Raw genomic sequence first — 17811 nt, 5'->3', positions numbered from 1 at the left:
AAAAGGAGGGAGAACACCAGGACATAAAAACTAAGAGTCCAAATCTTCTGTCCCACTTTTCCTGCCTCACTCTATACTCCACCAATAAATACTTGCCACGTGTTCACCTAATTAATTAAATACTATCATTATTGACTTATTAATTTTACAATTATTAATTTGACTTATTAATTCTACAGTTACTAATTAATAGTAGTATTTAATTAATTAGGTGAACACGTGATAAGTATTTATTGGTGGAGTATAGAAGAGCAGGAAAAGTGGGACAGAAGATTTGGACTCAAAAACTAGACATTGAGGTTTCCTTTGCATCAACTCAAGTATGTATCTGTTGTGCCATGTGGTTTATTTGGGTTATGCATAGGTGGTTCCAGGATACTATTTAGTGTGAGGTAAAACTAGAAATTATTATTATTTATATTAAATAAACTTATTTTCTTTACATTTCTTCCACAACACCAGGCCAGAGCCAATAAAAGGCTACTTAAGAAATTTTTGTTATATTCAATTTGATTCTGCAGACTGAAGATTAGACCAGTATTCCTCAACAAGCTGCCCAAACAGGGAACCTTCTTTGTTCATTAACTTCATTGGTTCATCATACTCCACTAATTTTCCTGAAATACAATGGAAACATTTCCTATTAGTAACGTATTCATGCCAAAACTAGATCTTGGGAATATTTGGATTAGGAAATTTAAAACTTAGATATATCAATATAATGGAAGGCATAGGCATCCACAGACATGTAAAGGATTTGGGTGCTCAAACAAAAAGGGAACATTAATTCTATATCCAAGGGTTGGAGTAATGTGTAACTTACCATCACTAACACCGAGAATCATTGTGCAATCCATCACCGTGGGTATCCTGTGAGCTACAGTGATCACAGTACAATCTGCAAATTCAGCCCGAATAGTTTTCTGCAGAATCATATCGGTTGCATTATCAATTGATGCAGTTGCTTCGTCAAGCACCAATATCTTACTTCTCCTCAAAAGTGCACGGCCTAAACAGAAAAGTTGCCGCTGCCCAATGCTCCAATTTGATCCAGATTCCACAACTGAGTGACAGGTTCATAGTTGTTAATGATCAAATTTTAGAACTCAGCACGTGCCACACATTAAAATATTGAAACGTTACCTAAGGAGTCTAGGCCCTTTCCATTCTCTTGAAGAGCCTCTTGTAGCTGGCACTTTCCAAGAACCTTCAAACGGAAAATATCACTTATTCTAAAATTCAAACCCATAGAGAATTAAATGATTAATACTTCTTTATAAGCATTGTTTCACCCAGTGGAAGATCCAATGAATACTTATAACGTTAAAGCAACCAGAACTGGAAAATAACTGAAATAGTACCTCCCATATTTCTTGGTCAGAATGTTGAGACATGGGATCCAAATTGTATCTCACAGTTCCATTAAAAAGAGTAGGATCTTGAGGTATTATTCCGAAACGTGACCTCAAATCATGAAGTCCAATTGTAGAGATGTCAATGCCATCAACAATAATCTTCCCTCCAGCTGGCTCCACCAAACGAAAAAGAGCACCTATTAGAGTAGTTTTCCCACTGCCAGTTCGGCCAACAATACCAATCTTGTGCCCTCCTTCAAAAGTGCAACTTATCCCACAAAGAACAAGCAGTGCATTGGGCCTATATCTGACCTGTTTTCAAATCAACTATCTCAGTATGTACATGTAACTTCCTTTGATTTGACATTAAATGAATCAAAATTTACCTGCAAATCTTGTATCTCCACTTTACCAACAACTGGCCAATTAGTTGTGGGGCGGTTCTCTTCTATTACTTCAGGTGCTTCACTGGGAATATGCATATATTGATTTAGCCTTTCCACACAAATGATGTTATCTGCTATAGTGCTTTGCTTTTGAATTGAACGGACAACCATCATGTTTAAGGAAAGTCCATAAGCAAGTGCCATTCCAATGAATCCTGCAATTGCAAATCATATAGGAGAGGCGGTAGTTCAATATCATCTCTGAATTATATTTCCAAAATTTTCTTCCTAAAAAATAAGGCAGAGGCCTAAAAGATGTTTAAGTAACTAAATTACTGAAATGGTCCTACTTCCAAGAATAGCAATCGTATACTGACCAGGGCTAAAAGTCTGATGAGGAAGCAAAACCATGCAAAGTGCTGCAGATGCAAGAACAATCGCACAGAGTAGTTCTATCCATTGAACCAACCACTCATTTGCTGAAAAACAGTGGAAAAAAGGACTGGCATTTGTATCAATGAGCCCAAGATTCCTTTTGAAGAACAGGTCTTCCTTCTCAAAAGCTCTTATCGTCATGGCTCCTGCTGCAGACTCAGCTAGATGGTTTGCCACAAAGGACTTGGTCGTTCCATTCATCCGCATCAATTCTTTTGCGGAGGCAAAGTAGTATCTCTAGTAAAAGGGAACATTTTCTGTCAAATATACTTGTTAAACCAAAATAAAACTTGATACCATTTCACTTGAATTGAAAGGAGCAGCCCTCCCCCAAACAAACAAGAAACTTTGTCATAGAGTGCAAGAAAGGAAAATTTCTGCTCTACACAATTGGTCCAATCAGGTGAACATTATCAACGAATTCTTATAGCTTTTTCACAACACAAGTCATAATAAAATTTGGCCAGAATTCTACAGTATTAATCGAGGCATACAATCACTATGAAAATAATTTTCAAAATTTAACACAAATAAATGGCATGTTATCACAGGAGTACACAAAAGCCTACAAATAGTAAAAGATTATGAAACTCTACCTAAAATTCAGTAACAATTCCAAAGAAGTCCAAGAATTTTAACTTACAAGTTCTATATTCTTATCCCTGACACATGATTTGTCATATTATTTTTCTGATTTGACCCTACACTAAGCTATTACTTATGAAAAGCAATTCCATTGTCCAAAATTTGTCGTATAGACAGTATGCATTGCACTAACGTTCGCTTCGCTTCACAAGATTACCTACTATATTAGTATCATGGAGTCAAGGATGATGGTTAGATAATGTCTAAAATATTATTGATTTTATGGCATGCTTTCACAGAATATTATTCATCAAAGGACGTTGTCCAGTATTACCTGCAAGCTAATTGTAAGACAAAGCATTGGTATAGTGACAATTAAGTCCTGCCAGGTGACAATGGCTAGTACTACAAGAGTACCACACGCATTAACGGCACCCGAAATGGATATAATAAGGGAGAATGGGACATCAAGATCTATGATACTCAGATCAGAAGAAACCTGCACATAATGTCAGGACACACGTAGAAACATTAGTTTTAGATGTCAAAGAGGGACATTAATATTTTATGTTGCAGACACTTACCCGATTAAGAATTCTACCCAGAGGTGTGGAGTCATAGAAAGACATGGGTGCATGGAAAAGAGAGTCTAATAGCTGTGAAAACAAGGATCCCGAAGATTTAAGACCCAAAGCAACCGTAGAAAGAGTTCTACATATTATAAACAGTATTGTGGCCAATCCAATCAACAAATAAACCATTACTAATCGCAATGTGCTGACACGGGGATTATCAACATTAGCAGCCATCCATGAGTTCTGCAATATCTGACTGACCACGAATAAAAGTATTGAGAGGCAGCCCGTGAAGAAGTAGAAGAACCCTTTGTTCTGATTCAGATATTGTTTGTACGGTTTGAAGCCCATGTCTCCAGTCTCTCTCTCTTCTTGCTTAATCAATCCATCAACTTCGTTCGCTTGTAATTCCTTCTCAACGTAAATATTCCTAATCTCTCTAGACGATGTTCCTCGTCTATGGGTAGAACTAACAGCTGTAAGCCTTTCAGAACCTGCCGTTTCTTTATGTGCATTAACAAGGTCCTGAAATTCTTTGTTGGAGGCCAACAACAGATAATATGGATCTTGTTGCAGGATTTTTCCTTCTGACATCAACTGTCCACAAAATGAAACTCACACCAAATCATTATTTGGCACTAACATATTCCAACTAATAAGGAAGTAAAGATCAATATAATGTGGAGGCTAAGTGACTCTTGCACTCATAGTGCATGACATAACTAAAGACTGCATGGAATTCCACCAAAATCTGATGAGTGAAGCCTGTGAAGGGGAGATTGAGAAAAGAATAAAACCATAGTAAAATATTCTTTTGCAGGCATTTCCCAAGGACAAGTCAAGTCACAATTAGAACTACTAATAATCGCTCATATAGTCCAAAACAACTTAATAAATACCCAATCTGAGACTTTTAACACTCATACGATGAATCTAATCCATTTAGGGTGTCACATCTCCAAAATATTACTTTTGTTTGAATTGGGAAAAAAATATGCTAGATAAAATATAAATAAGTTTTCTATGCACTTAATCTTCTATTAAACTCGAGTATACTAACCAAAACTGAACTGAATTCAGGCAGGAAATCGACTTGATGGGTCACAAGTAAGACTGTCTTCTTGGATAGTGCTCCCATTACATATTCCTATCACAGTTTAAGTAATTTACACTTGAAGTTAGTATATAAATAGTTTTTTTTAAATTACATATACATGGAAGGTGGTCAAGAAATATGATTACGTTAAATATGCTCGTTGCAGTTTGTGCATCCAAGGCACTGAATGGATCGTCTAAGAGAAATACATCAGCATCCTGATAGAGAGCACGGGCAAGTTGAACACGTTGCTTCTGACCACCACTCAAATTAATACCTCTCTCTCCTATTTCAGTGAGATCACCAAAAGGAAGCAACTCAAGGTCCTTAACCAATGAACACCTCTCCAGTGTTTCTTTGTATCTTTCACTATCCATAGCAGACCCAAATAAAATATTGTCCTGTATTGTCCGACTTTGAATCCATGCTGTTTGAGAAACATAGGAAATCTTTCCATAGACTTTAATCTGTAATTTCAATGAAAGGAACCAAAATACTCAGAATACACTTATGCCATATGAATGCATATGCTTGAGAGTTGGAAGTGTAGGAATGCATATAATAAGAGAGTTTTCTTCAAGGCTAAAATGTATTTTGTAACTAGAAAATAAAGTAAAAGAGCAGTAGAAACTTACGCTTCCCTGAATCTTTGGAACTTCTCCAAGAATTGCTGCTAGAAGAGTTGACTTGCCTGAGCCAACCTCTCCACATATAGCCACCTTTTCGCCAGGTCTAACCTCCAAATTTAAATCTCTCAGGGTGGGATTCGATAAATTCTCTTCCCATGAAAAGTCTGCTGAGTTAATAAAAATGGAATGATCCACACCCTCCACGTTGCAAATTTGCTGGACATGTGAATTCGGTAGCTCCGGTGCCTCAAGGAATTTTACAATACGTGCAAATGCAATTTTTGCTTGAATGACCACTCCAATAACATCAGAAAACAATGCAATTGGCTCCTGAACAAGGCGAAAAGTTGCTAAAAAGGTGAAAACGTTATTTGCATGAAGAGGAATCCTGAGGAAATAACAAGCTACAAATGTAGCACAAGAGACCAAAACTGGAGTGGACCAAAAGAGAAGGCTATGAAATGCTTTCTCTAACTGCACTTTACGTAACCATTTGTACTCAACCTTCCTTAAATATTCTATAACACTCTTGAAATGATTTTCCCAAGCATACAGTTTCAAAACCTTCATGTTCACTAAAGCCTCAGAAGTAGCCTTCAATCTCTCGCCTTGTGCCACCGTTAGCTTAGACTGAAACTTATTCTGTAGCTTTGCAAGTGGAATATTGCAAAGCATGGTGAGAACTATCACCAACATTGCTGCAATTGTTGCTAGCCCCACTACACGGAAAAGAATTACTATTGCAATACATAGCTGGAGGCATGTTGTCCAAGTCTGATGGAGCCAATATGGAAATTCTCCAATCCTATAAGCGTCCAATGTAACATAGTTCATTATCTCAGTACCTGAGTGAATCAACCTAGCAGAATTGGTTAATCTCAGTTGCTTTTTATAGATGGCTGCTATGAGCAATGACCTCACTTTCAAGCCAACTAGCCTGCTTCGAAAGTACCAATGCCTTTCTGATACGGATTGTATGCATTTTAGAAAGAAAAATGATATTGCCAACAAGTAACCTTCGTGCTTAAAACTTTGTTTTCTCTCGGCAACCAATATGAAGGCATTCAGAAGTAGAGGACCTGTAGATAGTGTGAGAACATATAACAAAGCCAGGCACCCAGAAAATAAAATTTCTTTCCAATGACATAAAATTAATGCCTTTAGAATTAGAGTTTTCGACGAAGGGTCCTTTTTTTTCTGTTTGTTAAGTTGCTCCAAGAACAGGAAATAACAATTTTCTGCTCGTTCTGCCTCGTGCAACTTAGGTATATCTGCATCCTCCAAAGTTTTCTTCTTGCCCCTTTTCATCAACGGATTTAACCACCAAAATGACATTCTACTAAGGAATCCAGCTTTAGCAAATGGAGTAACAAGACCAACAGAATCACTGTCACCATTCATCTTTCTGTTTTCCCTTTTGCGCTTTAACGGTTTAACCTCTGTATTGCATACAAGAACAAAATTATAGGTATATACAGAACTTATAGCACACAATCTATATATTACTAAAAGCTGAAGCGTAGCGTTTAATGCTGCTGCGTTCACGTTGAGCCACGTCAGCGTCCACATCATTATCTTTTTTTTTTCTTTTTTTTTTTTTTTTTCCATAGGCCCAAATAAAGCAGACTTGTACTCTTGATACGGTTTCCTACATCTTGAAGGAAATAAATCAAACGGTGGAGGAAACTCCTTGAGCGAGACAGATGGAAATAAGAAAGCAAAGAAGTCGCAACAAACCAATAAAGATTTGATTTACTACCAAGAATGTTGTTCTGTGATTGTTACATGATCCAAAGTATTTGTAATATCTTCATATCTACTGCTGGTTGCTTCCCCCACTTTGCACTCTGAGACAAAGAAAATGCACAAAATATTGACATAAGAACTTTATAAATAGCAAGTACATATCCCTCATAACCCCATAACATTAAGACTAGATGAATGAAAAAGGGATTGAGCGATGGGTTTGAGCTATGGGTGCTTCCCTCTTTCTTCTTAAACTAGTTTACTATAATAAATAAACAAATAAAAGGAAGTAAAAGAGAGTGTATAATTGATAATATTAAGAAACAACAACAAGAACTAAGCCTTGGTCTTAAATTTTTTGGGTCGCCGATAGATCCTTAACAGATAAGTCAAAGTTGGCCACCTCTTTTCTGTTCTACCATTCTATTCTATCTAAATTCATACTCTTTATTTCTTTCTTAATTAACATGTCATTTTTTAATACTTCCACTAATGTAATTTTCATTTTTCAGTCTTCCACTTTTTTCTTTTTTTTTCTTTTTTCCTCAACTTGAATGAATTTACTATTTCTCATTGGTACATTAATTACTCTCCTTTGAAACTGACCAAACAAATTGGACATAAAAAGATTTCTTTTTGTTCATGAAATTTAGAATTAGTAGAGGTTTTTTTTTTTTTTTTGAGGAAAAAAAAATTAGTAGAGTTCAATTTATAAAATTGCAGTATGAATTATACTTGGTTAAATCTCATCTAGGCGGAATAACTATGCACACTGGGACGGACCCAAGGGGGCCCGGCCTCCCCTGGCCCAACGAAAATACACTTTTGGGCCCCCGGCCCAACGAAAAAAAAGAAATTTTTTTTATAGGTTATATTTTTTATTTATTTATAGTGTTACGTCTCACTCTTCCAACAACTTAAACCACTCCCTTTTAATTAGCCTAGCCCAACTAAGAACTACCAAACTCAAAAACTTAACAAAAACAAAATTTTAAAATAAAAAATAAAAAATCTTATCAACCCAGTATTAGAGTATTAGTATCTGATGTTCTAAATACTTAAAATTTAGTACTCTTTAGAACATCAAATACTAAAAACACTATTGTACAAGAAATTTCAAATGTTATATTCATATAGCAAAAGTAAGTTTTGGTTTGTGAAAATAATTTTTTTTTCCAACAGCTGATGCTCTTAAGAAACAATATTATTGTGTTTTTTGTCTTTGTTGATAAATGATTACATCTTAATATATTAAGAAACAATTATCTTGTGTATTTATCGTAATTGATAGTTTGTTAGTACTATATAGATATCTATTTGGATTTTTTTTCCTTATGCTTCAGTCCCCTAGCTTGAAATCCTAGGTCCGCCCTATTTGCACGTTCTTGATCTTAGATTAGCCTAGATGTAAACGACATGTGGGGTGAGAGGATTGAGATCATCAGAATATCGGTAAAGAAAACAACAACAACAACGACAACCAAAAAAAAAAAAAATCTGCTCGTTCTGCCTCGTGCAACTTAGGTATATCTGCATCCTCCAAAGTTTTCTTCTTGCCCCTTTTCATCAACGGATTTAACCACCAAAATGACATTCTACTAAGGAATCCAGCTTTAGCAAATGGAGTAACAAGACCAACAGAATCACTGTCACCATTCATCTTTCTGTTTTCCCTTTTGCGCTTTAACGGTTTAACCTCTGTATTGCATACAAGAACAAAATTATAGGTATATACAGAACTTATAGCACACAATTTACTATAATAAATAAACAAATAAAAGGAAGTAAAAGAGAGTGTATAATTGATAATATTAAGAAACAACAACAAGAACTAAGCCTTGGTCTTAAATTTTTTGGGTCGCCGATAGATCCTCAACAGATAAGTCAAAGTTAGCCACCTCTTTTCTGTTCTACAATTCTATTCTATCTAAATTCATACTCTTTATTTCTTTCTTAATTAACATGTCATTTTTTAATACTTCCACTAATGTAATTTTCATTTTTCAGTCTTCCACTTTTTTCTTTTTTTTTATTTTTTCCTCAACTTGAATGAATTTACTATTTCTCATTGGTACATTAATTACTCTCCTTTGAAACTGACCAAACAAATTGGACATAAAAAGATTTCTTTTTGTTCATGAAATTTAGAATTAGTAGAGGTTTTTTTTTTTTTTTGAGGAAAAAAAAATTAGTAGAGTTCAATTTATAAAATTGCAGTATGAATTATACTTGGTTAAATCTCATCTAGGCGGAATAACTATGCACACTGGGACGGACCCAAGGGGGCCCGGCCTCCCCTGGCCCAACGAAAATACACTTTTGGGCCCCCGGCCCAATGAAAAAAAAGAAATTTTTTTTATAGATTATATTTTTTATTTATTTATAGTGTTACGTCTCACTCTTCCAACAACTTAAACCACTCCCTTTTAACTAGCCTAGCCCAACTAAGAACTACCAAACTCAAAAACTTAACAAAAACAAAACTTTAAAATAAAAAATAAAAAATCTTATCAACCCAGTATTAGAGTATTAGTATCTGATGTTCTAAATACTTAAAATTTAGTACTCTTTAGAACATCAAATACCAAAAACACTATTGTACAAGAAATTTCAAATGTTATAGTCATATAGCAAAAGTAAGTTTTGGTCTGTGAAAATAATTTTTTTTTCCAACAGCTGATGCTCTTAAGAAACAATATTATTGTGTTTTTTGTCTTTGTTGATAAATGATTACATCTTAACATATTAAGAAACAATTATCTTGTGTATTTATCGTAATTGATAGTTTGTTAGTACTATATGGATACTTATTTGGATTTTTTTTCCTTATGCTTCAGTCCCCTAGCTTGAAATCCTAGGTCTGCCCTATTTGCACGTTCTTGATCTTAGATTAGCCTAGATGTAAACGACATGTGGGGTGAGAGGATTGAGATCATCAGAATATCGGTAAAGAAAACAACAACAACAACGACAACCAAAAAAAAAAAAAACCATAATATCTGTAAATAATATGCTACATACCCAGCTGCCATAAACAGACAAATTGTTGGTCTACATACCCAGCTGCTAAACAACAAAATTGACAAACAAATTGCTGGGGTTTATTTGTGTAGTAATATGTTGGACCTTTATTTTGTACCGATATCTAGTGCAGGTGTTTTTTTAGTTTTAGTTTGGTTAACTCTCTGTTTTGTATTTTGCTCACCAACTGCTTTGCAGTTTGCTTGTGAATGAAAGTGATTCACTATGTGAAAGCAGTTTGCTTGTGAATGAAAGTGATTCATTATGTGAAAAATGTAAGTTCATGATTCTGACTCACACAAATAGGCTTAAGTTCATATTGCCGATTGCTTTGCTGCAAGCATTCCAGTAAGAGAAACCAACTCAGCATTAAATGCAACTACTTAAAAATATAAGCAATTCCATATTTCATTAACCATATGTTTTCTTTAAAGTAGACTAAATTATTCTTGTACTTTGAAAAAAGAAGGAAAAAAAAAAAAAAAAAAAAAGAGGTTTTAAAAAATTGTACAAAAACCAAAAATAATAATTAAAAACTAAACCCTTGAAAAAGCTAAAAGCTAAATGAAAAGGCCAAACAACAAGGGAACATAAATTTGTAGAAAAAGTGAAATTTTAAAAAGCCATACATAAACAAAATAAGCTAAAAACTCTAAAAACTAAAGGTACCCTATATGGAATCCTTGTGAAAATGAGAGTTAAAAAGAGGAGAATAAAGAGAAGTATACATAAAATGTTAAACAACTAACCAGTGTACTAATCTGCTTGCTGTTGAACTTACCAGTGTCCACTATGACATATTTTATTCTTTTATGGAAGGTTGAGCACGAGAGAGCATGCTATAATGAACGCAAAATATGGAAATTATGCTTAGAAATGTGGAGAATTGTAGAACGAAAAGAGAGTGCATGTAGAAAAAGAAGGAACACAAAATATGGAGATTTCAGATATAGTTAGGGAAGTGGAGAAGTGTATATATATACTACTTAAAGGCTCATGCGATTGCATGGTTTTATCATAAACTTATAAAATATATTTTTTATTTGAAAAATAATAGCAAAATAAATCATTATTATAAAGAAAGGAATAAATTGCATTGGTGCAACAACTATTGAATATAAAATGATGACGGCTCAACAAAAATTATCTTCTAACATCCCAATTGTGCTGTAATGACATTTGATCGTTACATAAAATAAATTGGATATCCATTAGCACCTATTGTTATCTCTTTGGAAATTAATTTCTTAGTGCAAGAGCCATTTACCATGCCGGGTGAGTTTTTGTTTAATGCGCCAGATGATCCATGCATGCATTATGAATTGAGCTACTGCTTCATATTTGCTACGCCACATGGTCCATGCATGCATCATGAATTGAGCTACTGCTTCATATGCATCAGGACCTGTATCTTTGTTTGGAATTTTTGGCAATAGCGAAGCCAAATCAAAATATGTGCATGGGGCAATCTTTTTTTTAGGAATTTAATAGTGCACAAAACTACATAGGGCAAACAATATATTTTTAATTATTTGTAAATAACAATATTAATTGTGATAATTTTTGTTTATATAATTACTATAATTAACTTGTAATCATGCAAAAATTGTCATTTTGAAGGGTTTTTATTTGATAATATTTAGTTTTTCATCATACCTGCAAGACTTAAATGTCTCTCCCAAACTGCTGACCCTGTACAATGTCTTTTATTAACTAATCCAGTTTTATTTTGAAGACTCTAGTCTTCAAAATAACTTTTTATTTTTATTTTTTGCCTGGTATTTCATTCAAGAAGCTTTGAATCTCTAGTCATTTCGGATTTTAAGTGAATGTGATGAATGGATCAAGATTATCTTCCCATCTACATATTGCCATGGCATCCAAATAGTTTTGTATCATTTATCTTGGTCCCTGTAAATGTTGTAGGGATAACTATTATAGGGATAACGGCCCAAAATTGTGTATTGGGCCTTGGGCCTCATCCGAGGACGTGGGTATGTCCGAGGAGGGGCAAATAACTGTGAGAGGTTCCAAGTTTAAAGTCTCGTAAGGAAGGAACGGATGGAGGATGTCCGAAGAGTAACTCCTTCTCGGACGTGATGAATACGATCTAGATCTGTATTCCAACAACCTAAGTGTAACGCCCCAAAATCATAAGCAATAAATGTCTATTTAATCTGAATAATCCATAAAATATGTTAAATAAAAGAAACTAACAACCTTGAATCTCATCACAAAAGTCAGGGCTCTAATTCACCAAATACAAAACATCCTCAAAATAATTCTCCAATACAATGTTTAATGCCATAAAATAATAATAAAATCCTCAGTTCTACAAAAATAGTTTGTAACTGCTGTCTCCCAAGAATCTCTACTCCATGGGTCGGGTCCGGGTTTTATTAATAAAACCCGGACCCGACCCGAAACCCGACCCGGATATGACCCGGTTACCAGAAAATTACTAAAATGCCCCTGCTATATATATATATGGTTGTAACTAAACCCTAACTCCCTATTTCTCTAACCCAGACCCAGCCGCCTCTCCCTAACCCTCAATCTCTCTCTCTCTCTCTGTCACTCACGCCACCAAACTCAATCTCTCTCTCTGAGTCTCTGTCACTCACGCACGCCATCAAACTCAATCTCTTTGTCACTCACGCAGCCACGCACGGCACGAGCACGCAGCACTCAGCCACGCACGAGCACACAGCCACGCACAAGAGCACGCAGCCACGCCTCGGCCTCACAGTCACTCCTTGACCTGAGCCACGCCTTGGCCTCACAGTCACTCCTTCAGCTCTCTCTCTCTCTGATCTCGAACAGGGCCAAGACTCTCACCTTCAGCCACGCCTCAGTTCTTTATATTTATTTTTTTTTTTATCCGAAATCTCCTCTGCTGGTTTGGTTATTTCTGGGTTTGCTTTGAGGATTGAAAAATGGGATTTTTTTTTTTAAAAAAAAATTTATTTGGGTGTGGCTGTGGAGATTTGAAAAGAAGGGATTTTTGGGATTTGTCTGTTTAGCCGTGGGTTTTATTTGGGATTTTTGGGATTTATTTGGGTTTGATGTTGAGTTTGGACTTTGGAGCTTGTTTCAAAAAATCTTTCTTTCTGGTTGGGTAGCCGTGGGTTTGATGTTGAGTTTGGACTTTGGAGCTTGTTTCAAAAAATATTTCTTTCTGGTTGGGCTTAACGGGGCCCACGGGGCCCGCGGGGCCCGGCGGGGGCGGGTCCGAGCCCCGGAAAAAAAATCCGTTTACTAAACGGGCCGGGTCCGGGCTGCGGGTCTTGCCCCGCGGGTCGGGTCCGGGTATGCAAAAACCCGGCCCGAACCCGACCCGTTGCCATTCCTAGTAAGGAAGGAACGGATGGAGGATGTCCGAAGAGTAACTCCTTCTTGGACGTGATGAATACGGTCTAGATCTGTATTCCAACAACCTAAGTGTAACGCCCCAAAATCATAAGCAATAAATGTCTATTTAATCTGAATAATCCATAAAATATGTTAAATAAAAGAAACTAACAACCTTGAATCTCATCACAAAAGTCAGGGCTCTAATTCACCAAATACAAAACATCCTCAAAATAATTCTCCAATACAATGTTTAATGCCATAAAATAATAATAAAATCCTCAGTTCTACAAAAATAGTTTGTAACTGCTGTCTCCCAAGAATCTCTACTCCAGTAATCCCTCTAATGTATCTGTAATGGGAAATAAAGGGGGATGAGATAACTCAATAAGTGGAATTCACTAACATTGGGGTGTGGGAACAAACCTTCAATAAATAATTCTTACAGCAATTTCATAACTTGGAACTCATCATTATTTATCATCAAATATTTCATGTAAAAGAAAAATATCTTTATATCGTGAGCCATCATAATATATATATTAATACCATCACATAAACAATTTACTAGGCTTTTCTCGTGGTCAACGTTTACGCCCCGTTGACAGGGTTGTGTTGTCCCCTTTTTGGGACTGGAACCTCCTTTTCATCCCATTTCTTAAGGATGGCTCCTTTGGAACCTAAAGGTGCACTTGTAGTGACCCGAAAGGGGATCTTGCAATCCATGAAATCCCACATCGCCTAGGGAAGTACATGAGAATGTGTTTATAAGGAACGACCTCTCTTCAATGTGAAGAGACCTTTTCCCCAGCACAACCTAGGGAAGAACAAAACCGTGAGGGGTATGGGTCTCAAAGCGGACAATATCTACACAGGTGAGGCGGGGTCGTTACAGATAGTATCAGAGCCAGGCCCTAGCCAGAAGTATGGGTCCCACACGCGAGGACGCGTGTGCTCGTAAGGGAGGTGGATTGTAGTGACCCGAAAGGGGGTCTTGCAATCCATGGAATCCCACATCGCCTAGGAAAGCACATGAGAATGTGTTTATAAGGAATGACCTCCCTTCAGTGTGAAGAGGCCTTTTCCCCAACACAACCTGGGGAAGAACAAAACCGTGAGGGGTATGGGTCTCAAAGTGGACAATATCTACACAATTGGGGCGGGGTCGTTACAGCACTCCCTTGCTAAAGAGCTTCCTTTTTAGATCCTCAATAATTTACTCACTTGCTAAGGAGCTATCAAATGTGCACTGTTCCCTTTTGGGACCGTCTCTTGCTAAGGACTAGCTGCAGTATGGTTGTCCCTTACTAAGAACTAAATACCATACTGAGCTTCTAATCACGACTTGTCATAGGTTTTCAAAACATATACAAGATGCTCACATAAATAATTCATTCAAGATGCTCACAAAAATAATCCAATCATAATTCTCGAAAATATAAAGATATATCGCACATACAAATTTAAATAAATTTAGGTTGTCCCACAAGTTTTTCATAAAACGAATAATTAATGTGCACATCAAGAAATTGTAAAATATCCATTTATACGTATAGAATAACAATATATTTCTTATGTATATAATAGTTTAATAACCAACACTGTTTGGGAAAACCCCCAAAATTAGTAAACACCACTTACCTCTTAGTTGCAAAAATAAAAGAAATCAACCTCCCTTGAATCACAAAAATTCAGTAGAATAGAACCAAGCAACACCAAAAAAATAGGTTCGTCAATACATAATTTCTCACTTAAAAATCTATTTTAACACTTAAACAGTTTTATCCTAAACAATATTGATATATCTAAAATTCTCCCTTTATTCACCTAACTATCCAATTTACTATTGAAAGCCACGTATTGCCTTAATTTGTTGCTTAGCATTCCCTCTTGATGCACTGGATGTCCATTGACTCTAACATTATATATATATATATATATATATTCAACTTAACATTGAAGGCCACGTGAGATCGCTTTAATCTATCAATCTAGTGCTAGAATGCTCTCTTGATGCCGCAGGACATCTACTGACCTTAATATTATATATATATATATATATATCAATCTAACATGGAAAGCCACGTACAAGCCTTATATCAATCTAGTTGTCTATTGTCCCTTTAATGCCGCTGGACAAGGATTTAGACAATAATCGAAGTGTGATGGTTGATCGGTCAACCATTGAGGCTATGTGTGAATGCAATAACCATAAGCACCCTTTTCACTTTAACATGGTGACAAAGTCCAAGCCTAATACTCTATTTGGTTCAATTTCAAAGTCTGAGTACCTTCCTGACATATCGACCAAATCTTTATCTAATATAATACAATTGCAGGAGCCCTTTTCTATAGTATAATGATAGTCTAGGTTCATATCAATTGCTAGCTATTGACTATTCAAACTTCTTAAATCTTGAGCATGAGAAAATCATACCTGAAGACTCCAACTCAACGCCACAGTGAAGAAAGACAAAGTTCAATAGTCAGCTGAAGCAAAAAAAAAGAAGCCTCCATCAGCAAAATACACATGTGACTAAAGAGGGAGAAGACTAGGGTTTTCAAGGCCCATATATTTACTTATGTCACCTCACTTGGGCTTCATATCCTATAGTATTTATCTTATTTTTAATACCTTAGGCCCAAATTTATTTAATCCATTTAATTAGAGGCCTCCTTTAAATTTACATATAATAATTTAATTGGTATCAAAATTACAGTGTGTTACACTAAGTGACCCTCCAGAAGGCTCCGATGATAAGGACGTTCATCATACATGTATAAGGGCGATAAGAACTCAGAAATATCAAAAGAAAACTTGCTACCACCGCATTAAATACACTGCATCTACTTTTCTGGCCGCATTTATGTGGAAAAGACACCTGAATAGTGATACCTTGGCTACCACAACTCATAGAGAGCCAAAAGGGATGTCTGATGGAACATGCACTTAAGTGAAGGCTTAGATGATCAACAAGTGTAGGATGAAGATGGTCAAAAGGGGAGCTATATAATGTAAGAGACCCTCTATCAAGAAGAGATCAGAAAAACTTGAGAAAATACACTATAGCAATCAAAGTTGCACTTGTAATCAATTCTGTTGATTTTTACAAAGATTTGCCTCCTCGGACAATGAACTCATTGAGTCCTATGTGCTCTAATTTTTGCTTGATCATCTTTTAAATTTATACTAGCCGTTGTTAAATTCATAGAGGGCCTAGTTTTTTGACCCACTCTTTACAAATTTATTGTACTGGGTTCAGTGGGCCAATATCCCATATCATTTGGGCTTGGGCTGTAAAACGAGACCTTTTTTATTCTTTACAGAGTTCACTACTTATCTTGATTAGATTCAACCTTCATTGGTGCTTAGTTAAAATTACTTGCACTAATCACAGGGTATTGTTGTTGATTTTTATTGAAACTAAAGTGGCAATAGTTCAAGATCATTTACAATAACAGTAAGCCTAAAAGCATATGAAGCGAAGACACAAGAGATAGAAGGAAAAGTATATTCATTAATTAAAAAAGAGAGAATACACTACATCCCATGACAATAGTGCACCAAAAAAAAAAAAAACCCTACTACAAAAGACCCCCACATGTGTAAACTCAAGGATTTGATATTCCTAACTTTTAGCAAATCAAAACCCCACTTTTTCTCTTCAGATGCGAAGGAAAAACCAAAGTTTTGAGGGGCTATTGTAGGGATAAAGGCCCAAAATTGTGAATTAGGCCTTGGGCCTCATCCGAAGATGTAAACTCAAGTATTTTCGAGGAGGGGTAAATAACCGTGAGAGGTTCCAAGTTTAAAGTCTCGTAAGGCAGGAACAGATGGAGGGTGTTCAAGGAGTAACTCCTCCTCGAATATGATGAATACGGTTCAGATCTATATTCCAACAACCTACGTGACCCTCAGAAGGCTCCCACAGATAAGGACGTACATCATACACGTATAAAGGCATAAAAACTCAGAAATATCAAGGAAAAACTCTACCACCACATTAAATCATGTATCTACTTTTCTGGCCGCATTTATTGGAAAGACACCTGAAAAGTGATCCTTGGCTACCACAACTCACAAAGAGCAAAAGGATGTCTGATGGGACATGCACTAAGTGAAGGTTAGATGATCAACAAGTGTAGGGTAGATGGTCAAAGGGAGCTATATAATTAAGAGACCCTCCATTAGGAAGAGATCAGAAAAACTGAGAAAAGACACTTAGAATCAAAGTTGCACTTGTAATCAATTCTGTTGATTTTACAAAGATTTGTCTCTCGACAATGAATCATTAGTCCTATTGCTCTATTTTTGCTTGATCATCTTTTAAATATACTAGCGTTGTTAAATTCATAGAGGGCTAGTTTTTGACCACTCTTACAAATTTATTTATTGGTTCAGTGGGCCAATATCCCATATCATTTGGGCTTGGGTGTAAAACGAGACCCTTATTCTTTTACCAAGTGATTTACAACTTCTTGTTCAATTTTTGGTTGTTTGTTGCATATAATCCTTAGTCTTTTTTCTTCAATAGTTGTATATGCATCAACTATGATTGTTGGAAGAGTAGACTACCACAGAGTATTGTTTGTCCTTCATTTCTTCGGTACTACATCCTATATGCATAATAT

General features: G+C 35.9%; 1 protein-coding gene across 1 annotated transcript; it reads right to left on the bottom strand.

Moving 5' to 3' along the window:
* Positions 1-504: 504 nt before the first annotated feature.
* LOC112035413 (ABC transporter C family member 10-like) lies at positions 505-6462 on the bottom strand. The gene is made up of 11 exons (XM_065762256.1): positions 5068-6462; positions 4579-4899; positions 4397-4483; positions 3346-3933; positions 3096-3260; positions 2119-2413; positions 1742-1956; positions 1362-1667; positions 1144-1207; positions 824-1063; positions 505-617 (listed from the first exon to the last, which is right to left on the bottom strand). The coding sequence occupies exons 1-11, from the start codon at positions 6460-6462 to the stop codon at positions 505-507; spliced, it is 3789 nt and encodes a 1262-aa protein (XP_065618328.1).
* Positions 6463-17811: the final 11349 nt, after the last annotated feature.

Source organism: Quercus suber, unplaced genomic scaffold (genome assembly GCF_002906115.3).
Source record: "Quercus suber isolate HL8 unplaced genomic scaffold, Cork oak 2.0 scaffold_449, whole genome shotgun sequence".
NCBI lineage: Eukaryota > Viridiplantae > Streptophyta > Magnoliopsida > Fagales > Fagaceae > Quercus > Quercus suber.
The sequence above is the reverse complement of the archived record's forward strand: the minus strand, read 5'-3'. Positions and strand labels throughout refer to the sequence as shown.